Source organism: Amia ocellicauda, chromosome 4, assembly GCF_036373705.1.
Source record: "Amia ocellicauda isolate fAmiCal2 chromosome 4, fAmiCal2.hap1, whole genome shotgun sequence".
Classification (NCBI taxonomy): Eukaryota; Metazoa; Chordata; class Actinopteri; order Amiiformes; family Amiidae; genus Amia; species Amia ocellicauda.
This window is the reverse complement of record NC_089853.1, coordinates 46,487,069-46,514,111: the sequence shown is the minus strand read 5'-3', so window position 1 is coordinate 46,514,111 and position 27,043 is coordinate 46,487,069. Positions and strand designations below refer to the sequence as shown.

The following is a 27,043-nucleotide window of genomic DNA, read 5'->3' as shown; positions in this document are numbered from 1 at the left end:
GGCTGAGAATCTCAAACGCCTTTGTGTTTACCATTGGATTTACTTACCCTTTCATCGCTTTAATGTTTAATACACATATATGGCTCTCCATTAGTGTCACATACTGTTAATACAGTATATTTCCATTTGTAGAATTTGTAAACATTAACTTTATTTCCAGAAGTTTGTGTCAAATACATTTAAAAAAGAAAACGGAAGCTTGAATAGTTAGGAAAACTTTATTTCTTTCCATTTACAGATAATGAACGTTACACTAGACTGGAGGCTACAATTCTGCAGTACATGAGGCAGCTTCACTGTCCAAATCAGATTCATTCTTTCTGAAACTCTTTGGTCCAGAAAAATACAAATTAAAGCAGTGACCGACCTCAACTCCCTATACATATGGTGTTTGTTATTAAAGACTTCTTGTGTCATCAATAATGCTTTCTCATTGGTATTAAATGAGAGCTGGCATGTTTACAGTAGGCTTCAGGCCAGAAAGGGTTTTGGTAACTTTTTTTTGTTTCGTTTTTTTGCCACAATTCATAATCTGTCCATGCTGGTTTTGAAGGCGTCTTCCAGTTCCTAATGACTCTTTGCACAGCCCCACCTATGCTTGATTTCCTCTCCCTTTCAAATTAGTTATGCCCACAATCCTTTGTCTTACCGTGACCAAATAAAAGTTCAGTAATTTCACAAATTCGATCAATGCATTTTCAAACTGAACCATTTTTATATATTATTATTTTTATTTCTTGGCAGACGCCCTTATCCAGGGCGACTTACAATATAAACAAACATTTGGTCTAGCTTCGCCAGCCTCCAAAAGGATCTCGTGAACTATGAAACGGCAGTGTGTCTGAGAGTGAGTGGGTGATGCGTTTCCACAGAGGAAGGAAGCTGCACAGACCAAGAGCTGGGTGAAGCAGGGTGGCCTTCCGCGGTAGCTGCTGGACAGGGAGAGGTTCCTAAAACAAAGTGCTTTCTATCTGACCACAGGTGGGCTATTACAGTGCAGTGTAGCACACTTACAGGCAGGGATGTGAAACAGCCTGTAGGGAATCTGACAGGCAAGTTGGTTCTGATTTTAGAGGATATGAAAGGTGGTTTTGACCGCAAGATCAAAGTAGCCCATAGTTTTGAAAGGAGGCTCTGGGAGAGTGTGTGTGTGTGTGTGTGTGTGTGTGTGTGTGTGTGTGTGTGTGTGGCACTGGTGTAGATTAAGGATAGGGGATAGTCTTTTATTGAGCGGCAGTGCTGTTAGATGGACGGGGGGTTCTGGGAAGGGTGGGCTCGCCCTAGATGTCGTCCTTGTCTTTGGCACCGTGCTTCAGGATGCGGGTGAACTCGGCGTAGTTGAAGTTGCCCTTCTTGTCAATGGGCGCCTCGCGGAACAGCTCATCCACCTCCTCGTCGTTGAAGCGGTCGCCCATGGTGGTCAGCAGCTCCCTCAGGTGGTCCTCGTGAATCACCCCTGGGGAGGACAAAGGACGGAGAGTATTGACACGATTCATAGTAGTGGTGTTATACATGTGATATCTTGTGGTCTGGTTTGCTACAGGCCTCTCAGACTGACTCGGGGTCATGTGCGTGCCAGTGTCGGGGTAAAAGCCGGACCCTAGCCTACCGGATCCCTCCTCATCGAAGCAGGCAAAGGCGTTGCGGATTACATCCTCAGGGTCAGTGCCGTTGAGCCGCTCTCCAAACATGGTGAGGAACATGGTGAAGTTGATGGGGCCTGGCGCCTCGCCCATCATCCCCTCCAGGTATTCGTCTGATGGGTTCTTACCTGCCATGGAGAAGACCAAACTCTGGTTTTCACTGACTCAGAAACGTCCCCTATATTCACAGACTGACCTATAGTCTCTTTTAACCGCCCCCCCATGTCAAAATGGCTGCTCTACCTCCTCTTTTAAAATACATTTACACACCACTTAGTTTACAACAAACTTTCCCACATCACTGTATTCAAAATAAAATCAACAAGATCGAAAACTGAGAACCCCACCAACACCCTCCCTCATGTGAAAGACAAAAATAAGAATAATATAACATTATTTTTTCACATCCCTTCATAATTATATGCACTACATTTCCCTCTAATCATGTGACTGCTTGTTAGACACTCATCTCAGATTCTTGTCTTTGGCACAAGACAAGAATTTCATTGTTTTTTGCTCTCCCATATTTTCTCTCTCTCTCTCTCTAAGGCCTATTCTCCCACAGCTAATCCTCGACCCGATTGTTATTTCTTACCCAATGAGGCCAGCATATCGTGCAGGTCCTCCTTGTCAATGAAGCCATCGCGGTTCTGGTCAATCATGTTGAAAGCCTCCTTGAACTCCTGGATCTGTGACTGGTCGAACATGGCAAAGACATTGGAAGTGGCCCTCTGGGGGCGCTTCTTCGTCGTCTTACTCTTGGCACGCTTGCTGGACATGGTGGCGACTGGCTGGACCTGAGCAAGTGAGCAGGATAGTGTTAGGGTTAGTGCTGCAGGGGAGAGCCGGTTGTACAAGGCCCACTGAGGTAAGAGACTTGAATTATGGCAAAGATTAAGACCGCAATGTATGTGGAAAAGTCAAGAGACAATGCAACACATAAAAAGTGCCCATGAAATAAAGCATTGTTCATATCTTATCTAGTCCATAAGAGAAAGTTTGTTCTGGTTAAACAATGGTTTTGTGACATAATTAATCAGGCATTAACACCTTTAGGAGTATTATGCATGGTCTTGTGTCTGTCCTTTCTTAGCTTGAGGCAGATCCTTGGAGTATGTCCATGGGAGCATCCTTCCTCATAAAAGCTTCCTTCCCGCTGGACACCTCTAACACAGCTGCCCAAGGGGTTTACATTCAACATAATGCACAGCGTAAGGTAGCTGGACTGCACAGCTACGGGAGACATTAATTGATGATTGTCACGTGACAAACCAACGAATAACCCATGGACATTCTTTCACTATTTTTAGACCCCTCCTAAAATTTGATTGTGGGTCCGAACCTGTGAGTCCTGCCCAAGTCTGAGGCTGCCCACTCACAGAGGCTGTAGTCTGGGCATAACAGGAAGTGTGCAAGGGCGCTGATATAGTTAGGCATTGACTGAACTAAGATTTATGATATAATTAGTCTGGAGGAAGGAACATGTCATTTAAATGCCACAGATAAGAATCTCATCCATGTTTTTCTTGTTATTGTGAAAAGGGAGACAACCCCTTCATTTTCCACACTGTGCTGCGGATTCTATTAATGTGAATATTTGATAGAATTATGATCTGTAAAAAATAGTTTATGCCTTGTCATAATACAGTCCCAGCACTAATCTTTAAGGCTAGCATGGAAATGGAAGAGTATAAGGTCAGCAGTAGCAAAATGAGAGAAAAAGTTATATTATCCCCAAAGAGAACATTTATAAACTGATTATTTGCAGCTAAAATTCTTATTGATATTTTTTAACCTAAACGCACGCCACTTTTGTAAGATTACATTGAAAACATTCTGCATGTCTTTCAGCTGTTGTGAAATATATATTGGAACGGAGGGAAATCTGTTCCCTTTGCTGCCACTCTCTCAGCAGACTATGCAGGCTCCAAACCGCACATTACAGCCTGGCAGTGGAGAAACGCAACAAATCCCATGAGAGGGAGGGTTGATAATGGGTACCAGCTGTGGAGCTCTCTCTGTCAGTGGTCAATCATGTAGTACAGAACTAAGGGGTGTCTCATTAGCCTTGTTCCCAGCATTGGGAAGGTTGGGCGTCTAGAGCAGGAACAACTTGGAAAATGTGAAGCATTTGACTGCAGTGCCTGACTCTGAAGACACAAGAATGTTTGAAAAAGGAGGGTGGGTAGGCCTGGGCACAAAGGGTTTGTTGCCCCTGGGGATTTCCCTGGATCTGCACCAGGGCATTTTTCCCTGCACCTCTTTTACCATCATCATCAGGCTTTCCCCGTTTGCTCACCATGCTCTGTAAAACAACCTTGACATTCGTGTTGCACATTTAGATGTGCAATCGACCTAGGACACCCCACAGAGGCCCATGTGTTTGCTGCCAGATACACCAATAAACCATCACTGTTTTCACTTCCCCTGTTACAAAGCATTTTTCCCACCCAAAGAAAACAAGGCTATATTGTGCTCGGATTGCATTCTCAAACTTTACACATTGAGCACTAAACCACAAGCTCACCTCCAGTGCAAAGTTCTCATCTAATCCCTCAGCATCAAATAGCTGGCAGTCCACACCTCAAACATAATATTCCCTGAATGAGATCACGTTGTCATCTCTAACCACTAGGCAAATCTACTTTCTGATCCCTTTTCTCTGAGATCAAACCAGAAGCCCCAGAACAAGGCCAAACTGCCTCGTCATCATTCAATCTGACAAAATATCTGTATGATTTGCATGTAGAGTAAATAAAATGTGAAGTACATTTCAATTCGGCCCTTGTCCAGTGAATTCTAATGTTGTAAGTGATTAGAATGATTACAATCAATCATTTTCATAATTTGGTAGATTATATTCAGTTTTTCAGTGCAGTGGAATATGCTTATATAAAGTCTGAAGTTATTCCAGTCTTTCGATCTGTATGATGTATGGTTTCTACATCCATTTTATATATTATTATTATTATTATTATTATTAAAGTGTGGCATTAATGCCATCAAAAGCCGGCCGCAGAATTTCCCGATTGTCTGTTTACATTATCTGATCCTGTTAAAAGCGGCGGCCAAGGAATCCGAACTAAATAACACGTAAACTGATACAGCAGGGGAAAAGTTCAGAGCTGATAACTTCAAACGTGTTTTTGTTTTTAAGCTGCGCAAAAAGTACCATTATCATTAACCAAGATCCAAAACCAGAGAATGGCGTTTCCTTCGCTCTTTCAAAGCAGTTCGGATTTCAGGTGGCTCCCATTTCTCGTTGAGACTTAGTGCTGGGATGTGGGGTTGTTGTGTGTGAGTTTTACACCAGGGAGAAAATCTTATCGATCCTCTCCCTTAGTCAGCATGTCCGTGGTGTCCTCATTTTAGTAGTCTGAAGAAGTAACCCAACTGCATATGCCTCTGCTCTGACCACAAGACTGCATTACCTCACAGTAACCCCCAAACCACAGTGTGCACTGCGCAACAGAAACACAGACCACAAACACACACTTGTACTCTAACGACAAACTTGAATATTTACACTCTGTCTTAATTAATGTATCAGTAAAAATATTTAATTAGTAACATTTTAGGACAACTTGCCAGACTACAAAAACTTTGCCACTGTTATCCCCAGCTGTGCCAATTCTCTTACTACTAGGCCAGACTGCTCCCATATCCTCTGCTCCAAACACACCCGGCCAATCAGTCTCCTCTTCCAGAGGACAGAGCAAACCCACAGTCACACAGTTTTTTTTTTGTTGTAGCCAGCAAAATATGTCAAGTCAAATATACCTTAAATTCACCAGACCCATGTCCTGACTCTTCTGGTTAAACACACTTAAAAGCAATAAATACATATTTAGATCCACTTGAATTGACAGGAAAATAAGTGCCTGGGATTCCTTGATGTCATCTCATGCATTTGAAAAGCTTTGCAATCCCCTGCCTTGCCATTTCCCAAACCCAGATTAGCTGGAAGTGACAGAGATGAGTTAGTTGTTACCCCTCGCCCTGCTCCTCAGCTCGCACCCCTTTGCCCGATTCCTGAGGATTACCCATCTTGCCTAGCCCTCAGACAGGGCACTATAACTGCACTGTGGAAACCCAGACAAAAAGGGAAGCTTGCACTACCACACGAAGGAAAGGGAGAGGAAAAACAAACACAAAAAGGCCATCTCACCTTCTTTCTCTGGTGGTGGTTAGTTAGGACCTCTCGCCTTTGTCTGGAGCTCCTTCCAAGGCAGTCCGTTAGCTAAAAAGTTTGTTTAGAGCATCAGCGTTGAGCTGTACACCCCCCGCCTCCCTCCCAGCCAATGGGCTGCTGAGGTTTCTTCAAACAGAGCCGGCCCCTTTCAGGGATTTACCCATAGAAGGGAAAAGAATGTGCAAGCTGCAGACTGCTGCCACCACAGTGGATTTTGGGATATTTGGGAGTTATGCTGAACTTCCAGGAACTTAGATAAGGCTGCCTTATTTAGAGAGAGAAAAACGAGTCAGCGACTGTTTGTGAAGGATCCCATCTGGAAGAAGGGGGGTGGGGGGGGCAGTGTTTCTCTCTGCATAAACACAGTCCAGACCGTCTGCCATTCAGGGCCACACAATCCTTAATAAGGCCCTGTAGCCTCACGGTCTGCAGGGCACCCAGATACCATTGTCTTCTGTCAAATGCAACCAGGTGTTTCTGTTAACCTTTTCCCTGCTGGATTTAGTTAGTTACTAAGGTCCAAGAAGGCCGCTTCAGTTTTGCCAGTGAAATGAATAATCACATTGTTCACACTTTACAATAAGGTACCGTGATTCCTTGTGAATGAATATATGAATAGCAAAGGATGAACACATGAATATGTCATGCACTTCATCTGAGTTCTTATGTTAATGATATGTATAACAAGGTTATTTTAAGTGCGGGTTCATGTGCTCAACATCAGAACTCAGATGATGTTCATGATGTATTCATGTTTAAATCCTATGGTATTCATATCTAATTAATGAGGAATTATGGTACCTTATTGTAAAGTGTTACCATCACATTTACATCACAGAACCATGCTTTTACAGCCATCTGGTTAAGGAGTTCTAGGTTTTACACAGAGCCATCTACACTTTGAGAATATGAACATTGGTGTATTTCATAGTAAGTATTTGCCTAAAAAAATGCACATATAAGTAATAATTGAATCACAGTGAAAAGGATTATAAGGCAAAGCCTGCGATTTGCTGAAAATGTGTGACATATATATACACATACATACATATTATATATATATATATATATATATATATATATATATATATATACACACTCACCTAAAGGATTATTAGGAACACCTGTTCTATTTCTCATTAATGCAATTATCTAACCAACCAATCACATGGCAGTTGCTTCAATGCATTTAGGGGTGTGGTCCTGGTCAAGACAATCTCCTGAACTCCAAACTGAATGTCTGAATGGGAAAGAAAGGTGATTTAAGCAATTTTGAGCGTGGCATGGTTGTTGGTGCCAGACGGGCCTGTCTGAGTATTTCACAATCTGCTCAGTTACTGGGATTTTCACGCACAACCATTTCTAGGGTTTACAAAGAATGGTGTGAAAAGGGAAAAACATCCAGTATGCGGCAGTCCTGTGGGAGAAAATGCCTTGTTGATGCTAGAGATCAGAGGAGAATGGGCCGACTGATTCAAGCTGATAGAAGAGCAACTTTGACTGAAATAACCACTCGTTACAACCGAGGTATGCAGCAAAGCATTTGTGAAGCCACAACACGTACAACCTTGAGGCGGATGGGCTACAACAGCAGAAGACCCCACCGGGTACCACTCATCTCCACTACAAATAGGAAAAAGAGGCTACAATTTGCACAAGCTCACCAAAATTGGACAGTTGAAGACTGGAAAAATGTTGCCTGGTCTGATGAGTCTCGATTTCTGTTACCTTTTAATGTAAGAAATCATACTTCAAAAGATTAAAGTCAGTAGAGTATCCATGTGCATAGTAAAGTTGTAAATATTGCACTGGTCTTTGTGAATGGATGGGTGGTCAGTTATAGGTGCTGGACAGACCGAGGAGGGGAGAGTTTTGCAGGGCTTTACAGTCTCACTATCACCCCGGCGATCTCCCATGGCATGACAGCAATGCTGGGAAAACGACCATATATTGATTGTAGCGCCAACGCAGAAAAAGGACTTTGTATACAGTAGAGGCAAGGAAACTTCTAAATTTGGAAGTGGGAGTTGTGTGCTGGGGTTTGTGAGCGTAGTCTCAGTGTGAAGAGGTTTTCTGAACATGGTAAACTTCACTACAGAAGAGTGACACTAATGCATGCTGATGTATGAACTGCTGTGGAAAAGTTAACTTAAATAGCCCTATCATTGAACACAATTACTCCTGTCCTTGGAGATATGTCATATTTCGAGGTGAACACCTTGTTTTCTATCCTTATGAGAAATCTGGGCTCAGTCTGGGCACGGTCTTATAAAATGCTGCAATAAAAAGAAACTGGAAATTTGGCCTATTTGTATAAGTAAATTCCTGAGAGATAAGTAGTATTGTGTTTCGCCTTGTTATGCTCGAGGTCAGTGGAGGAATTATGAGTAGTCAAATCAAGCTTCCCCTTCTGTAATGCAAACCTCCACATGATAAGACAAACGAGCAGGAGCACACAGCGATTCTGCAGAGCAGCTCAGCAAATGCAACATTTACTTTAATTGTACTAAAGCGGCTCCAGTCAGTATTTGTGCAGGCTGACTGTCAATTGAATTCTGGTGAAAAAACTATTGAACGAAAAATGTAAGCGGTCATTCCATCACTTTTAAAATCTGTGATACAAGTTGTATAGATTGTAATGTAAGCATGTGTGTAAATGTTCAAATCTGCACTTTTACACCTCTGGTAACAACTTTGATTTCAGTTCTAATGAAAATGTTCAGCTCTGTCAGAAGTAGGCCGTTTCCTGCCCAGCACCAAGACTTAACTTTATTCACTTTAATGTCAGTCCCTGTCGCCCTCTTGTGGCTACTAACAGTGATTGAAGGTGAATGTTAAACTCTGCTACTAGGGGACACCAGGGACAGTTGTAACAAGGGGTGGTTTGTAACACCTGAATTTCTCTGATCACAGTCAAGGTAGACTGATGTAATTCACTCTTGACAGCACAATTCGGTTTCCTACCTGCCTGTGAGAAATTAGCTGCCTGTACCAAAATCTAAAGATGTATTGCAAAATAACATATTTCTAGCTATGTTTGTAAACTTGTGAACCAATTGTCTTTTTGTGGTATAGCTGCTCCCCAGTTCACATTCTCACATATATTATTTGATCATTCATATGTGTACACAATTACTACAGCTCAGTGTTTTGTCTCCTGTGTAAATGAAGTTTAGCCATGTCTCCCAGGGTTAGGGGCAGTTGTCACTCGTTTTGACCCCATACAAAAAGCGATTTTTAGTTTTGTGTGTGCAGATTTGTATCATGGTCTGAGTCAACCTTCGATTAGCATAGAATAATCAATTTCGTCCTGAAACACAATGGTGGACTTAAAGCCAGAAAGCAACCCTTGGAAATGTGTTTCAAACTATTTTAAAAGTGAAAAAAGTCTTAAATAAAGAATCACATACATGTGTGTATTTAGTCTTCAGGTGTATTCATACTCTGATAAAGTACAATGAAAACACTTAATGGATCATGGAAAGCACATTGGTGAAAGAAATTAAGCGTCCAGCGCTGGTCCTTAACACTTAAAGCGCCAGAGCAGCAACATGTACATATGAACTGGGAGTAATGGTGAAGACTTGAGTTTTCAAAACATTTATAGCTTGAGCTACTACTACACTGTCATTTGTGTTTGAAACTTGGACAGGTACCCATTTATTATGATCAACTTAGTTACACAACTTATATGTTTAAACAATATGAGCATCTGTTACATTATCTCCTTGTTTCTGTACCAAGATACCCTAATTTACAGTATGTTAGCCTATTTGTCTCTAAGTATGAAGGTTATACGTGTTGTGATTCAAGTTGTGAGGTGGGGCCTCCATGGATCGGACTTGTTTGGCCAGCACATCCCACAGATGCTCGATTGGATTGAGATCTGGGGAATTTGGAGGCCAAGTCATCACCTTGAACTCGTGATTCATCAGACCAGGCTACCTTCTTCCATTGCTCCGTGGTCCAGTTCTGATGCTCATGTGCCCATCGTACGCGTTTTCGGCAGTGGACAGGGGTCAGCATGGGCACCCTGACTGGTCTCCGGCTACGCAGCCCCATACGCAACAAACTGCGATGACCTGTGTGTTCTGACACCTTTCTATCAGCATTAACTTTTTCAGCAATTTGAGCTACAGTAGCTCGTCTGTTGGATCGGACCACACGGGCCAGCCTTCGCTCCCCACTTGCATCAATGAGCCTTGGCCGCCCATGACCCTGTTGCCAGTTCAACGCTTTTCCTTCCTTGGACCACTTTTGATAGGTACTGACCACTGCAGACCGGGAACACCCCACAAGAGCTGAAGTTTTGGAGATGCTCTGACCCAGTCGTCTAGCCATCACAATTTGGCCCTCATCAAAGTCGATCCTTACGCTTGCCCATTTTTCCTGCTTCTAACACATCAACTTTGAGGACAAAATGTTCACTTGCTGCCTAATATATCCCACCCACTGACAGATGCCATAATAACGAGATTATCAGTGTTATTCACTTCACCTGTCAGTGGTCATAATGTTATGGCTGATCAGTTTATTGTTTTATACAGATAATACTTACTTTTTCCAACAAGAACATTAAATATATACATATGTATACTAAATTATATGTCTTGATTATATTCCTTAGGCTGCATATCCAGTCTCTTGCAGCCTTGTTCAGCTGAAGCAGAAGCAGCCCACTCTTCATGCTGTGAATGTATGAAAGCTGTAGGTCTTCACTGTGACTCAGCTCCTCTGTTCATCTCGCTGCTCCGGTGCTTCATGGGTCCAGACAGGCAGGCCCAGCGCTGGACTCATCCTTTCTTCACTGTCTTTATTCATACATTTGCTTTCCATCATTCATTAAGTGTCTTTCATTACACTGTAACAGAGTGTAAACAAACCCGGAGACTATAGACACACGTGTATATGATTTTTTACTGAAGACTTTATTTTCACTTTTAAAATGTCTTCAAACTGTTCAATTTGAATAAATAAAAAGGAAACCTCTTGCTTTCACCATTCTGTCCCAGAAAGAAATGTTTGATCCTATGCTAATCTAATGGGCACTCAGGACATATTACAAATCTGCAAACACTAACATGAAAACAGTTTTTTCTGTATGGGCTCAAATGCAATGTGTGTTACAATTGAACCCCATCCTGGGAGCCCTGACTAAACTTCATTTTACACAAGACAAAAACAATGACAATTTGCAAATATGTGAATAGAGAAGACGCATATTATAATAAATAAAAATAATAAATGTGTGAAAATGTGCACTGAGGGGGGACAGAACTATATCACATATATTTTCAGACCACAGGCTCCGACGACAGAGGTGCTCATCCCGAGCACACAGGAGTTGGGGCCTGGGGTCCGGAAGCTCAATACCTCTCTGCTCGATGACCCTCATGTAGTTAAGACCTTTAGCAGATGCCTCGAGGAGTGGAGGACCCTGAAGGACCTTTTTGATTCTCCCATAGAGTGGTGGGAGATGGTGAAGAAAAGAACCAAAGGCTACTTCATTCAGCTAGGGAAACGGAAAGCTTGCGAGAGGCAGGCGAGATATTCACACCTGAACGCCCGCCTCCAGCGCCTGGGTCTGTTACAACTTCAACCTGGCTGATGAGGTGGCCCGGGTGAAACTGAGTCTCTCCGCCCTCTATAGGGAGGAACAGGAGAAGATCAAGGGTCCGCATCATGGAGGACAATGAGAAATGCAGCCGCTTCTGCTTCAAGAAAACAGAGAGGCGGCCTGCAATGTCCTCCATGACCGACTCCTCGGGGCAGGAGGTGGAGGGTAGAGGTCTTCACGGGTCCACCCGAACCCGAGGACCTGGGACCTGACCCGGGACCCATACGGGTTCGGGTCCATATTTCAAACAGTCAGCCGGGTCCGGGTCGGGTGCCATTCTTGTACTTCGGGTCCCGGATCTGTTTAACATTGTGTGTAATACCCGAGTGACGCGATGACTTTACCAATTGACGATTGGCTCTTTTATTTAGAAGGCATGACTTATTCTGCCATATCGGTGTGTTTGACAGATGACGTAAACCGAAGTGCATTATGGGCGTCGGCACGTTTTTTGAGATATCGTGGTTGGAATTCGTTCACTTTGTATATAAATCTTTGGCAGACACGTCTGAGAGCCCAGAGGACAGCAGATTAGTAATGCTAACGTCAGCGGCTGTGGCACTGAACGAGCATCGCTATTATAGTTCAAAATGGGCCAACAGTGGAAGTTATCGTATTATGCGAGATACAAAAAACGACAAAGCTGCAAAGTCGTGTTTGTCCTCCGCCACCATGACAGCAAGTGGACTTTAGAGGCTGAAATAATGAGTGGATTATACAGGCGCTTTCAATCAGCAAGAGGAGCAACATGGATGTTATTTTACCAGCTTTCTTGGCGAGGAGGACGGACTGTGTGCTTCACGGTCCGGTACAGGAGAGAAGCTACTAACATTACATTAGGTAAGACACAAAGTTTTATTTTCACAGCTTGTAAATTAACTTGTTAATAGCGATTAGCTGTGGGATCTGTACTGATCGGGTTCAATCGGGTCTGTGCGTCCCGGCCGGGTCCGGGTCCAGATTTCAAATAATAGTCGGGTCCGGGTAGCACATTTACGGCACTTCTCGGTTCTGCATGGGTTCGGGTCCAAACTTTCAAATAATAGTCGGGTTCGGGTCAGGTCTGGATAGCACATTTCCGGGTCTCTTCGGGGTCAGGCACACATCTTTGGACCTGTGAAGACCTCTAGTGGAGGGCAGAGAGGCTGTCGAGACAGTGGTGCGGGACTTCTACAGGGAGTTGCATGATCAGAAGGTGGTGGATCAAAATATGATCCATCACTTTCTGTCCCTGTTGGAGTCCCACAAGGAGGGGGGCGAGGAGGCGGAGGAGCATCCAGAGATCACCACCACTGAACTCTCCCAGGTGATGAAGAGACTTAACTATGGAAGGACACCGGGTCTCGATGGGATCCCTGCTGAATTCTATAAGATCTTTTGGGAGGTGCTTAAGGAAGATCTGGCACAGGTCTTGGGGTCGGTGTACAGGGAGGGTAGACTGGTCCCTTCTATGGAGAAGAGTATTCTTTCTATGGAGAAGAGTATTCTGAAGAACTGGCGGCCGGTCAGCCTCCTGTGCACCGACTACAAGATACTGGCCAAAGCACTTACGCTCCGGCTACAGCGGCCACTCCCTCAAGTCGTGGCTCCCGACCAGGTCTGTGGTGCCCGGGGGAAATTGGCGGTCGACAACGCCATGAACAAGAGAAGGCTTCCCCTGGTCCTCATCAGCTTGAACCAGGAGAAGGCCTTCGACAGAGTGGGCCACGAATACCTGCAGCTAGTCATGGAGAGGATGGGTCTCGCTCTTGGCTTGAGGAAATGGGTTAAGATCATTTACAGCAGCCTAAGCAGCGGGGTCCTTGTGAACCACCACCTGACTGAACCATTCCCGGTCAGGTCGGGGGTTTGACAGGGTTGTCCCCTGTTGGCCCTGCTGTACGTCCTCAGTTGGGAGCCGTTCGTGCAGGTGATCTGCCAGGACGTCTGGGTGACAGGTTTCCATCTCCCGGGCGCCGGCAGAGAGCAGCTAAAAGCCCTGGCCTACATGGACGACGTGGCTGTGGCTTTGTGGCCAGGGTGGAGGAACTGCTGGACGGCTTCTGCAGGGCGATGGGGGCTGCTGTCAATAAGGCCAAGAGCGAGGTCTACCTCTCTCAGGCATGGTCTGTCGGCCGGGGCCTGCCCACCGTGTTCCGTGTGAAGCCGTTCATCAAGGTTTTGTGGATCATGATCGACGGGACCAACACAGGCACCCGGAGCTGGGAGGAAGCCTTATCTAAGGTCCAAAGGAAGATCCACGGCTGGAGCACAAGGACCTTAAGGATGGCTGGTAAGGTGCTGGTCGTAAAGGCCATCCTCTTCCCTATTCTTCTCTATGTCTGCATGATATTTACCCCAGACAGGCATACCGCTACATTGGTGAATAGAATTATATTTCGGTTTGTCTGGGGGAGTAAAATGGAGAGGCTGAAACGAGTGCAGATGGTGAAGGACACACTGGATGGAGGTATGGGGGTCCCGGACGTTGTGCGGCTTATTAAGGCACAGGGGCTGGCGTATGTGGTAAAGAATATCCAGGCTGCTGGCAAGAAGGTGAGTTTCATGAACTGCTTTTACTGTGCCAGCAGCCTGAGACCACTCGGCCTCTGCACCATGGACAACACCAGGCCGCACTCATGGGATCCCCCGCCGTTCAACAGCGTGCTCCAAGCCAGCCGCGCTGGTCTCCTGGGACTACAAGACCATCTGTAGCAGAATAGAAGATTTTCCTCCCGAAACCTGCCGGAATATCTGGGCTAACGCTACGCACATTTGCCTCACAAATATGCAGAAAGATGTCTCCTGGATGGCCGTGAGTCTGTGTCTCCCCACCCGAGTGTTCATGTACAGAAGGGGCCTGGCCCTACAAGGGTTGCCTGGGAAGGGAGAAAGAGGCTCACATTTTTAGGGACTGCCCCTCCACTTGCAGGGTCTGGCTCTTGTTTTTACCATTCCTCCGCAGGTTTGCCGTTCCTGTGCGGGGGACCGCCCAGCAGATCCTCTATGGACCAGTGAGGGGAATAACATCTACATCCCTGAGGTGCTGGTGGCGTTGTCGTCTGCGCAGTGAAACAGGCCCTGTGGGAGGGACGGAACATCTGTTTCTTTAACAAGCGGTCTTTGTCCGAGACTACATCAATCTGGAGATCCATCAGAGGGGCAAGGATGAAGCCTTCAAGAACTGGCACATTCAAGATCTGGGGGAGCTCAGGATCTCGTGATGGGACCCCACCTCCGGGGACAGATACTCCCACTGCTGGAGCCCGAGTCCAAGATCTTTAAATCTTTTACTGAGAAATGCTTGCTTTTAAAAATGATTTTAAATTGCTTTTAATGAAATGTATTGATTTTAAATTAACTTGTTATGTTTTGTTCCTTTGTCAAATGCATTGACCGTTTTGAATTTGATTTTGAATGCATCAGATCGATTTTTGTTTTTGTTTTTATTTTTATTGTTTTAATTGTTTTATGATTTATCTGTTGCATTTCCTGTTAATTTCAATGCATTTGACTATTTTGTTTAATTGTGGGTTTTTTTGGCAGTTTTCCATCTTAACACATTTGATTTGATTGCTTAAAGCATTTTGTCTTGAATCATTTTGTCTTGAATCACTTGTATTTTGGGTTTTGTCACTTTAAGATTGTACAAGTTTTTTTTTTGTGATTTTAGAATTTATTTAATTTTTTTTAATCACAAGTATTAACATTTTGTATTGTTTTATCATTTGTAATGTAAAATACTCCCACAATAAAACAGTATTTTACTAATTAGCAGCTCCACACCAAATTAAACTACACATGAATATGTAAAAGAAAAGTGCGCTGAAAGTAAATAAATAACATGATTAATTACATAAATAATTAAGGTAAAAGAATATCAAATTGTGCACAAACACAGTGTTAAAAGAACATTACAATTTATATTTTCTTTCTGATACACTTAATTTGAATATTTTTAAATTGTGTTATTCACTGTAAATAAATTATATTAAATAGTTACTTGTCAAAACAAAATATGAAAATATGTAAAAAAAATGTAAAAAAGCTTCCAATGAAAAGACTTGATCTGAAGTAATATGTTGTTCTGGGTTTTCACTTATTATTATTATTAGATTTTTTCTGCGGCCCCTGCTGTGTGTGGATCAGTAAGTGATTGTGCCAGACAAACACACAGAGTCTCCAGTGTGTAAGCTGAGCAGTGAGGGGAGCTGGGCTCTGCAGGGGGGCCCGGGGGCCCAGGGGCCCAGAGTCGATGGTGACTTGTTTAGGGTTGCTGTATCAGAGAGGGAAATGAGAAACGGGATATTCCACAAGCAGAACTGAGAGCAGACCAGGGGCGATTCTAGGATTTAGAAAATGGGGGAGCCATAAGGGGGCTATGATTATTACAGAGGGCTGACATCTGCCACAGGGGTCTGGGGGCAAGCTCCACCAGGAAGATTATTTTGTAAAATGGCTTATAAAAACTGAGTTTGTAAGCTAAGATTGAAGTAAATTACAAGGATAAGATGGGCTATTCAAAACAATCCAGCAACAATGTGCCACCATATCTGCTACCATTTGCTAGTGACAACATTTATTTTAAAATGGACATTAACACAATAGACAACAGTGATACCTTATTGCCATGAACACAATAGACAATATAGACAACTTCTCCACTAACCTCACCCCAAAAGTGCTTCAATATGGACACATCCCTGAGCATTTGCTGATTGGACAGAATGGGTACAGAACCCCCCAACATCACTGGAATGCATCTTTAACACTGTGCATTAAGAAGCCCCTTTTAGTGAGTTGAGTTGAGACATTCAGAGCCAGCTAGGTTTATCTGAACTGTCAATAAAGAGGACACTCCAAAAGGTGGGGGGTTGGAGGTGTAAACAACAGTGTTATGAATATTTACATGCAAAAAAACCAACAACAAAAAAACAAATAAACGATGTATTAATGTCTGAAAAATATGTTATGAGTGAAACATTCAATTCCTGGACCCTTATGTAACATTATATACAGTGCAAATATATAAAAAAAGGTCAAATTAAAAACAGCACTTATTTGCACTTATTAAAAAGGTGAAAAAAAGAAAACAAAACACTTGTGAACTAAAACAATTTATAACAATCAAAAACAAACAATAAATAACATGAACGATTAGTATTATTTTTTTCTAAAAGAATAATAGCATGTGTGTTTTACTTAATGCATTAATGTATATAAAAAGTATTAACTTTGCAGAACAACACGATTAAATGAAAATACATTTTAAAACTATAACAAGGTAATATAGTACAAATATAACTCTGAAGAAACTGTAACAGCTAAACACTAGTGATGTGAGGAGGAGTGAGAATATGTCCAGTCTGCTATGACCCATAAGAACATAAGAACATAAGAAAGTTTACAAACGAGAGGAGGCCATTCGACCCATCGTGCTCATTTGGTGTCCATTAATAACTGAGTGATCCAAGGATCCTATCCAGTCTATTTTTAAATGTTCCCACATTTTCAGCTTCTACCACATCGCTGGGGAGTTTGTTCCAGATTGTGACAACTCTCTGTGTGAAGAAGTGTCTCCTGTTTTCTGTCTTGAATGCCTTGAAGCCCAATTTCCATTTGAGTCCCCGGGTGCGTGTGTCCCTGCTGATCTGGAAAAGCTCCTCTGGTTTGATGTGGTCGATGTCCTTCATGATTTTGAAGACTTGAATCAAGTCCCCACGTAGTCTCCTCTGTTCCAGGGTGAAAAGGTTCAGTTCCCTCAGTCTCTCAGTAGGACATTCCCTTCAGACCTGGAATAAGTCTGGTTGCTCTCCTCTGAACTGCCTCTAGAGCAGCAATATCTTTCTTGAAGTGTGGAGCCCAGAACTGTCCACAGTATCCAGATGAGGTCGAACTAGTGCATTGTACAGTCTTAACATTACTGCCCTTGTTCTCAATTCTACACTTTTGACAAGATGCCCTAACATTCTGTCTGCCTTTTTTATTGTTTCCCTAAATTGTTTGGATGGTAGGGAAAGACTTCTGATATTTTATAGGTATCACCTGGTATCACCTGGATCACAGCTCCGCCCCAACAAGGCAGAGTCTCCCAAGAATTGTACAAACTCATCCACGTTCCCCTCCACGGAAAGCTTTAGCAAAATAATAATAATCTTAAAACGTTTCCAACCAAGGCAAAACCCACTTGAAATACGTTCATTCACATTTTTGGTAAACAAAACGAGAGATTGTTACATATGTTCCCTATGATGCATCTACAGAGCGAGAGAGAGAGAGAGAGAGACAGACAGACAGACACTAACACAGCCACCCACTCACACACACACTGTAGAACCGTCTCAGAAATAAGTGGAGAAGTCGTTGAGATAAAGCAAATAGAACGTTAATCAAGCCGACTCGGAAGCACCACATCAGGAAAACTCCTTCAGTGAGACTTAATGTTTACAAACATGAGAGCAACTTTATAGGAAAATGACGTAACATCTTATGGCCGTTCATCCAATCAGAAGATACAATTCCGGGTCCGTTAACAATCTGTCCTCCCGTGGAGAGGTGATGGATCCAAAAAGCAGATGTCTGTCTTTGATGTGCACTAGGAAGATGCGATCCCACGGTCGTCATTTACCTAGTGTCAATCGCTCATTAACAGAAACAATTCCTGCCTATCTGGAGAAACGATTAAGTCATAAACAAATTTTCAGCAAACAGCTGTAGGCTATTTCGGCACTGTGTGATCTTTTATTACTGACAGGAGTTTCTAACAAATTAACCTTGTTGACGTTTTGCTTAGCCTGCTAAAGCTAATCTGCTCAGTCTGTATACAAGCTACTTCTAATGCTAGTATTAATATAAAACATTATATAATTATCACAAAACACTTTCTTCAACTTCCTATACAGAGTCTTCACACACACACACACACACACACACACACACAGCCAGCAAGACACACAGAGCCAGCCAGCTCAGCGATGACATCACAAACCTCTCTCTGAGCTGACTGCTATGACATCACAGAGCACGTACATTCCATTGCTTGCCGTCTGTCAACCACTCAGTCACTGCCAGCCAAACTGGCTGGCTGGATGGATGGGGGTACTGCTTGCTGCTGCTGCGTACCTTAGCAAGCTTTTTTCCTTGACCGGCCTTCCTCCTCCTCCGACCACATGCCCACCTATGCCCGATCTGCTGTTCAACTGGATCACAGCTCCGCACCAACAAGGCAGAGCCTCCCAAGAATCGTACAAACTCATCCACGTTCCCCTCCACGGAAAGCTTTAGCAAAAGGCAAAAGCGTAATACGTAATGAAGAGGAACCCAAGTCCAAGACGCTTCCGACCAGCATTACATATTTGTGTGTATTAAAGATCACATTTTATTACATTTTGTTTTTCTGTACTTATTACATCTTATTGTGATTTATAATTGTATTGTTTCTTTTCCATATATATACACTCACCTAAAGGATTATTAGGAACACCATACTAATACTGTGTTTGACCCCCTTTCGCCTTCAGAACTGCCTTAATTCTACGTGGCATTGATTCAACAAGGTGCTGAAAGCATTCTTTAGAAATGTTGGCCCATATTGATAGGATAGCATCTTGCAGTTGATGGAGATTTGTGGGATGCACATCCAGGGCACGAAGCTCCCGTTCCACCACATCCCAAAGATGCTCTATTGGGTTGAGATCTGGTGACTGTGGGGGCCAGTTTAGTACAGTGAACTCATTGTCATGTTCAAGAAACCAATTTGAAATGATTCGACCTTTGTGACATGGTGCATTATCCTGCTGGAAGTAGCCATCAGAGGATGGGTACATGGTGGTCATAAAGGGATGGACATGGTCAGAAACAATGCTCAGGTAGGCCGTGGCATTTAAACGATGCCCAATTGGCACTAAGGGGCCTAAAGTGTGCCAAGAAAACATCCCCCACACCATTACACCACCACCACCAGCCTGCACAGTGGTAACAAGGCATGATGAATCCATGTTCTCATTCTGTTTACGCCAAATTCTGACTCTACCATCTGAATGTCTCAACAGAAATCGAGACTCATCAGACCAGGCAACATTTTTCCAGTCTTCAACTGTCCAATTTTGGTGAGCTTGTGCAAATTGTAGCCTCTTTTTCCTATTTGTAGTGGAGATGAGTGGTACCCGGTGGGGTCTTCTGCTGTTGCAGCCCATCCGCCTCAAGGTTGTACGTGTTGTGGCTTCACAAATGCTTTGCTGCATACCTCGGTTGTAACGAGTGGTTATTTCAGTCAAAGTTGCTCTTCTATCAGCTTGAATCAGTCGGCCCATTCTCCTCTGAGCTCTAGCATCAACAAGGCATTTTCGCCCACAGGACTGCCGCATACTGGATGTTTTTCCCTTTTCACACCATTCTTTGTAAACCCTAGAAATGGTTGTGCGTGAAAATCCCAGTAACTGAGCAGATTGTGAAATACTCAGACCGGCCCGTCTGGCACCAACAACCATGCCACGCTCAAAATTGCTTAAATCACCTTTCTTTCCCATTCAGACATTCAGTTTGGAGTTCAGGAGATTGTCTTGACCAGGACCACACCCCTAAATGCATTGAAGCAACTGCCATGTGATTGGTTGGTTAGATAATTGCATTAATGAGAAATTGAACAGGTGTTCCTAATAATCCTTTAGGTGAGTGTATATGTATGTATGTATGTATGCATGTCCAATTGCTTTGACAATACAAATGCACTGAATTGAGAGAGAGAGAGAGGTGCTAGGGCACACTTGTAACATAAATTAGGGAACATTCGTAACATACAGGGAACATTTGTAAAACGAATTAGGGAACCTTTGTGACATACTAAATGGACATACTGGTAAGATGTTGAGCACTTTTGAAACAACAAAAATGACATTTGGTTAGTTATAAGGGAAATTTATACCAGTCTGTGCAAATACCTATGCCTATTCCAATGTTTGCTGCAGGACTTACAGATTGAGCGAGGGGGGTCAATATGATTGATTCAGAACTAACCACTGCTTCTTCAATGTTGTTTTAAACATAATTTAAAAGAAAAGTGGGCTATACATTGGTTTGGAATAAAAGAGCAGTGGTCCCTAAAGCAATTATTTTAGTTTTTTGGACACAATTCCTAAAACATATGTTATCAACTTGCATTAATATATTATCCAAACTACAATCATACTAATCATGAAGATGTTCATATTATTATATTCTAAGGGTTCTAGTCTATTGTGTATTGTATTTATTATTAGGCCCTTCTCTTGTGTTTTACAGTTGTTATTATTATTCCATACAATACAGGGATTAAATTAAGTATTTTAACCACAAAGTATTGGCTACAGTTATGATGCCTACTTCAGTGTTCATATGCATACAGTTTCTGAGGTCCGGACCACTGCACAGTAGTCCCTGGAGTTGTAGTCCAGACACTGCAAAATTCGTGCTGAAGTGATCTGCATCACCACACAATGGCCCAAGGACCATTGCAAAGTTGGATTTCAATGTATTTGTGTAATCCATGTTGCAATAGCACCTACCATGTTCCTTTGTGGTGACCTGGTTAATTCTGTTCTGGGAAAACCACAATCCTGCAGGTTTAATAAGTCTCTCTACACATCAGTCCCTGAGTAGCTTCAACCAATGGTAATTTTGACCAATTAAGCCCAAGAATTGAGTCAATTAAGTTGTCAAGGACTACCCAGTGAAGACGTGAACTCACGACTAGGTCACACTGTGAGCTCACCAGAACAGACATTACACTGAGCTCACTGTGAGCTCACTTAGCGCTTTTCCACCGACATGGTGCCGGTGCTGGAGCCGGAGCCGCTGCTCGGCCTGGGATCCAGCAGATCTTTTTGTGGACCGGCCCGCTTTTCCACTGGTTTTGGAACCAAACGCTGACGTCACTGGATGTGGGCGTTCCCAAGCGTGGAGTAGAAGTGGAGAAACACAGCAATAATAATCAGCACCGAGGCGACTGCGTCTTTAAACCCTATTTAACATCACAATCAAACTCATTCCGCGTCTATGGCAAATCGTAACCCTAATGTTACAAATGTTCCCTAAATATGTGTTTTGCAGAATACACAAGCAAACGTTATGGAATATCAGCATTTTATCGACACACATAATAGAACGTATTGTTCTTTAACATTGATGAGAATAATTAACATGAATAAACTTACTGTTGAAGATGTAACCCTTACCCAGTGGCTAACCCTATCTCTATGTTACAAATGTTCCCTAAACACTTATTTTGCAAGATCAATAAAAAAACCTTTAGGAATTTTAAACTTTTAAAGATACACATAGATAATACCAATGTGCTTTAACAATGCCGAAAATAATAATGCGTTTATCCTTAATAGTGAAGATGTTGTATAGATGTATATCTTTCATATACACACATAGAAAAAAACGGTTTCCAAACCGAATATAGAACTGAAACTTTCAGACCATCCATGTAAAATGGAATGTAAACATTTACACTTCTTAACAATTCTATATATCAATTATATTCATAACCCTAACCCTAACCCTAACCATAACTTTAAGTTGCAAATGTTCCCTAAACACTTATTTTGCAGGATCAATAAAAAACTGTTAGGATTTTTTAAACTTTTACTGACACACATAGTTAATAGCAATGTGTTATAACTTTACCGAAAATAATAATCCGTATATCTTTAATTGTTTAGACGTTATTAAGATATAATGCATCTTTCACATAGGGAACATTTGTAACATGATAGGAAAAACAAACAAATGATGTAACTTTGAAAATATTCAATATTACAGCATAGAATTTGTCAGGCTTCATAAGAATGGTATTTATAACATACCCTGTAAAAATCAAGCAAATAGCATTTGTGCTTCACGAGAAAAAAAAATATATAGTCAAAGCTATCAGGCTTTTAGCAGCCGGTGTATGAACACACATACGATTATACAACATTTTTGGCAGCTTCGTAAGACCTAATTTTAAAGTTGTTGATAAATTAGATAATTAGTGGGGACCCTCTATTTGCATTTCTTCCCCTCCATAATTGCTAAAATAAAGTTTTAATTACATTTTATTGACCCTACCACTGCATAGGGCACATCTGTAACATGAACGCTACTGAATGGCACATACATTGAAAACTATGGAGATTTTAGTCTTTACACTTCATAAATAATCTTAAAATGTTTCCAACCAAGGCAAAACCCACTTGAAATACGTTCATTCACATTTTTGGTAAACAAAAACAGAGATTGTTACATATGTTCCCTATGATGCATCTACAGAGCGAGAGAGAGAGAGACAGACAGACAGACACTAACACACCCACCCACCCACCCACACTCACACACACACACTCTCTCACACACACATATACACACACACATACACACACACACTCGCACACGCACACACACTCACACACTCGCTCTCTCTCACACACACACACAAACACACTCTCTCTGTCTCTCTCTCTCACACACACACTCTCTCTCTCTCACACACACACATACACACTCTCTCTCACACACACACACACACTCTCTCTCTCTCACACACACACACACACACACATACACACAAACACTCTCTCTCACACACACACACACACACACACACACACTCACACAGCCAGCAAGACACATAGAGCCAACCAGCTCAGCGATGACATCACAAACCTCTCTCTCAGCTGACTGCTATGACATCACAGAGCACATACATTCCGTTGCTTGCCGTCTGTCAACCACTCAGACTGGCTGGCTTGCTGGATGGGGGGGCTGCTTGCTGCTGCTGCGTATCTTAGCTAGCTTATTTGCTTGACCGGCCTTCCTCCTCCTCCGCCCACATGCCCACCTATGCCCGATCTGCTGTTCACCTGGATCACAGCTCCGCACCAATAAGGCAGATCCTCCCAAGAATGTACAAACTCATCCACGTTCCCCTCCACGGAAAGCTTCAGCGAAAGGCAACAGCGTTATACGTAATGAAGAGGAACCCGAGTCCAAGACGCTTCCGACCAGCCTTACATATTTGTGTGTATTAAAGATCACATTTTATTACATTTTGTTTTTCTGTACTTTATTACATCTCATTGTGATTTATACTTGTAATGTTTCTTTTCCATATATATGTATGTATGTATATATGTATGTATGTGTGTGTGTGTGTCTCTGTGTCTGTCTCTGTGTGAGAGTGAGTGTGTGTTTGTGTGTGTCTGTAAGTGTGTGTGTCTGTCTGTGAAATTGTCTGTTTGTGTGTGAAAGTGGTCTGTGTGTTAATTATTATTTCTACTATATGAAATATCCATTTTGGTATATGAAATATTTTTTCTGATAGATGATATATCCACTTTGGTATATGATTTCTTTTTTCTGTTAATTTTGAATTGAACGGCCCCTCATACAGAGGCACTAGTTATCCATTGCGACTTGCAGGACAAGTGAGGAAAACAAAAGTGCTAAATACAGTACAAAATTACAAACCGGGCACAACACTCAGTTTCTAAATGACAGAAGTGCCGTTAAAAAATACAGTTGGTTATTGAAATCTTTGAGGAGGGGTCTCTGTGTTTTGGGAGATTGCTGGTGTGCTGGACAACGGGGTGTGTGAGCCAGCCGAAGTCTCCACCTGTCAGCATCAGTGACTGTGTCGCCGTAGACTTCGGCCATTTTCAATGGAAAGATTTACTTCAACTCTAAGTTAGCCTGTGGGTGAAGCTATGGCAGGTGTCAGGTTATGCGCTGTGCCAGAGCCACAGCTGGGAGAGCAGAGGACGCAGGGAGAGGGAGAGAGAGTTGGGTGTCACATCTGGATTAGTTTGTTTTACATTGCTTGAACAATAAAAACTCTGATCAACAATAATAATTTACTTATCTTACTCAAATTGCAGTGCTTGCTAAGCCTGGTGTGTGAACAAAAGCACTTTGTACCTGCTAGTCTGAAGGCAGTGCGGGGGCCTCCACTACGTCACGTTCATTTCATAGCCTCGTTTTGAAATCCAAAATGGCGCTGACCATAGCGAGAAAAAGTTAGCCGAAACGTAAAATTTCTTTAAAATGGAACATATCCTGGGTCAGACGACTAGTGGTATGTAATTGTAATATATATAGCCAACAGAATTTTTATTAAAAAACTGGGGTGCATTGGTTATTAACGGCGACGGTTCTGTAACACCTGATTTTAATTTTTAATTTTTAATGTTTAATTTCACCCTTTAGGACAGTGGTGGGCAACCTGCGGCACAAAGTACATCCACTTGCGGCCCACGACCCCCACCCCCGACCCCCCAAAGTAAAAAAAATAAGAATAAAGTAATATATTTATGACAACTGCTTATTTTTAATCAATGTGTTACTCCTTTAATACATTGTTGATATGTATGTATTGCATTTATTTCTATTTTTAAATTAAAATGTAGCGTGTGGGCCTGTAACTGTGGTTAAATGGGTCTTGCGGCCCATGCAGGCACTTATTTGACACCCAGACTTGTGGCCCACTGATTAATTTAGGTTGCTCTCCACTGCTTTAGGAGGACAGAAGTAACCTTGTTTTTACAAACTTTTTGACATACAGTTGTGTTACGTGTATGTTACATACATGGCTTTAACACGGTACTTCTCATAGCAGTCACATAGCAATACACAATTCTCAAAGTTAAATTTGTTTTTTTTGTCACACCAGTTGCCTACTGATCAGTCCCATCATCCCTCAGCTTCTGAACCTTTCTAAACACAGTATTCACAGACTGTGATTGAAAAATTAAGATTCTGACAGAAGAATTATTATATTATTAATTGTTTGAATATTACTCACCCAACATAGCTATCAGCAGAGTTGGTTGTAAATTAATTTGCATTTTCAACCACTCCTGAACCTGTAACCAAAACAGCTGCCTGGGGTCGCTTGATGCCCCATATATATGACCGCCAGAATCGGATATATTTTTCTGTTTATTGGAATGTGTTTTAGCCAGTTCTGCTCTTTAATATAAGGTGGACAAACGAGTTCACTTCCTTCCCCCTCACCCACTCGACTCCTCCATTTCTGCAGTATCAGGCCGCAGTTGGTAGGTTGTAACTTTGGAGTGAGCAGACCTTCCCCCATACTTTGTCCAGCTGTAAATGTGACATCTTTCCATCATTATTGTTCATACCTTTCAGAAAAATCACACCATTATTAAAAAAAAAATCCCCATAAAGAAAGTTTTGTCTATGTATTAGTATATTTGATTTGAGCCATATAATGTGTTGTAATATCTGTTCTGGCTTCTCGTGCAGGTGAAATTGAAATTGCAACCAACTCTGTTTGGCTTGTTCACAAAAAGGAGATAATTTAACAAAAAACTCTTTCGATTCACTGAAAATTTTACTGATCTCTCGATTCGTTTTATGAGATGAACTAAAAGTCGTCAGTGAGATTTTATATTGTCCTCTTAGTAAGGGAGAGCTGTCTGTGAGGCCTGTCTGCCTAGATTTGCAGTGGCTTGGACTTTAAAAGATGTGGAGCTATTAGTTGCCATGCCCGTCTAAACAGTCAATGCCTTTACAATAATCATAGTCAGTTCCTTCCAATTCATATTGATTACTGTGTGCATCAAATGCCAGCAGCCGACATGTTTCATATGGAGACAATTGTTTCAGTTAAAGGAAAATATGTGAGAAACAAAGAGATTTGTGGTGATTTGTTTAACCTGTTTTAATTTCATAAAGTACGTTACTCATTACGTTACATTGGCTCTTACTTCTTACTTGATTCTGTAATGCTACCACAGTGATTCAACTGCTTCTGAAGTGACTGTACTGGGTAGAAACAACATATATAATATAATAGATAATAGAAACAACATATATTTCACTCAGACTCAGCTCCTCTGTTCATCTCACTGCTCCGGTGCTTCACGGGTCCAGACAGGCAGGCCCAGCGCTGGACTCATCCTTTCTTCACTGTCTTTATTCATACATTTGCTTTCCATCATCCATTAAGTGTCTCTCATTGCACTGTATCAGAGTGTAAACACACCCGGAGACTATAGACACACGTGTATATGATTTTTTACTGAAGACTTTCTTTTTACTTTTTAAATGTTTTCAAACTGTTTCATTTGAATAAATAAAAAGGAAACCTCTTGCTTTCACCATTCTGTCACAGAAAGAAATGTTTGATCCTATGCTAATCTAATGAGGACTCAGAACATAATTACAAATTTGCAAACACAGAAATAAAAATAGTTTTTTATCTACCAATTATGTGAATAGAAAATACACATATTAAAGATCAAAATAATAAATTTGTGAGAATTTGGGCTGAGGGGGGACAGAACTATTTCACAAAGAAAATTGGATAAAAATGTACCAACAAAGCTAAATAACTACTTTTGGGGGTAAAATCTGTAGGTTTTGGTGCAGGCAGCTCATTTCTCACAGGCAGGGAGGAACCCACATTGTGTGTCCGGATATCAGTCTACCTGCACTGTGATTAGAGCAAGGAAGGTGTTACAACTGACCCTGGTCTCCCCAACTCAAATTACAGTTTCAGAAAAGTAAAACATGCCTTTATAAGTAGAAATGTCTTTTGTCTACAACCTTCAGACTGTTGGAATATTTTTT

At 42.2% G+C, this 27,043-nt stretch overlaps 1 protein-coding gene and 2 non-coding genes across 3 annotated transcripts; all 3 read right to left on the bottom strand.

Annotated features, from left to right (window-relative positions):
• Nucleotides 1-204: 204 nt before the first annotated feature.
• Nucleotides 205-5,929, bottom strand: LOC136748660 (myosin regulatory light polypeptide 9). The gene is made up of 4 exons (XM_066702604.1): nt 5,812-5,929; nt 2,239-2,440; nt 1,610-1,771; nt 205-1,456 (listed from the first exon to the last, which is right to left on the bottom strand). Exons 2-4 carry the CDS (start codon nt 2,420-2,422, stop codon nt 1,281-1,283), a joined length of 522 nt encoding a protein of 173 aa, XP_066558701.1. The 5' UTR covers nt 2,423-2,440; nt 5,812-5,929; the 3' UTR covers nt 205-1,280.
• A 12,715-nt stretch (nt 5,930-18,644) lies between these two features.
• Nucleotides 18,645-18,759, bottom strand: LOC136748979 (U5 spliceosomal RNA). Its single transcript, XR_010816691.1, has one exon. It is a non-coding gene; the product is annotated as a U5 spliceosomal RNA (small nuclear RNA).
• Nucleotides 18,760-23,327: 4,568 nt separating this feature from the next.
• LOC136748980 (U5 spliceosomal RNA) lies at nt 23,328-23,441 on the bottom strand. The gene has a single exon (XR_010816692.1). It is a non-coding gene; the product is annotated as a U5 spliceosomal RNA (small nuclear RNA).
• Nucleotides 23,442-27,043: the final 3,602 nt, after the last annotated feature.

What these genes read in the sequence shown, in the direction of transcription:
- LOC136748660 (XM_066702604.1), bottom strand. Translation starts at nt 2,422, where the DNA reads ATGTCCAGCAAGCGTGCCAAGAGTAAGACGACGAAGAAGCGCCCCCAG. An exon ending in CGATATGCTGGCCTCATTGG is followed by an intron (nt 1,772 to 2,238) that starts GTAAGAAATAAC and finishes TCTCCATGGCAG; the next exon opens with GTAAGAACCCATCAGACGAA. An exon ending in CTTCGATGAGGAGGGATCCG is followed by an intron (nt 1,457 to 1,609) that starts GTAGGCTAGGGT and finishes TGTCCTCCCCAG; the next exon opens with GGGTGATTCACGAGGACCAC.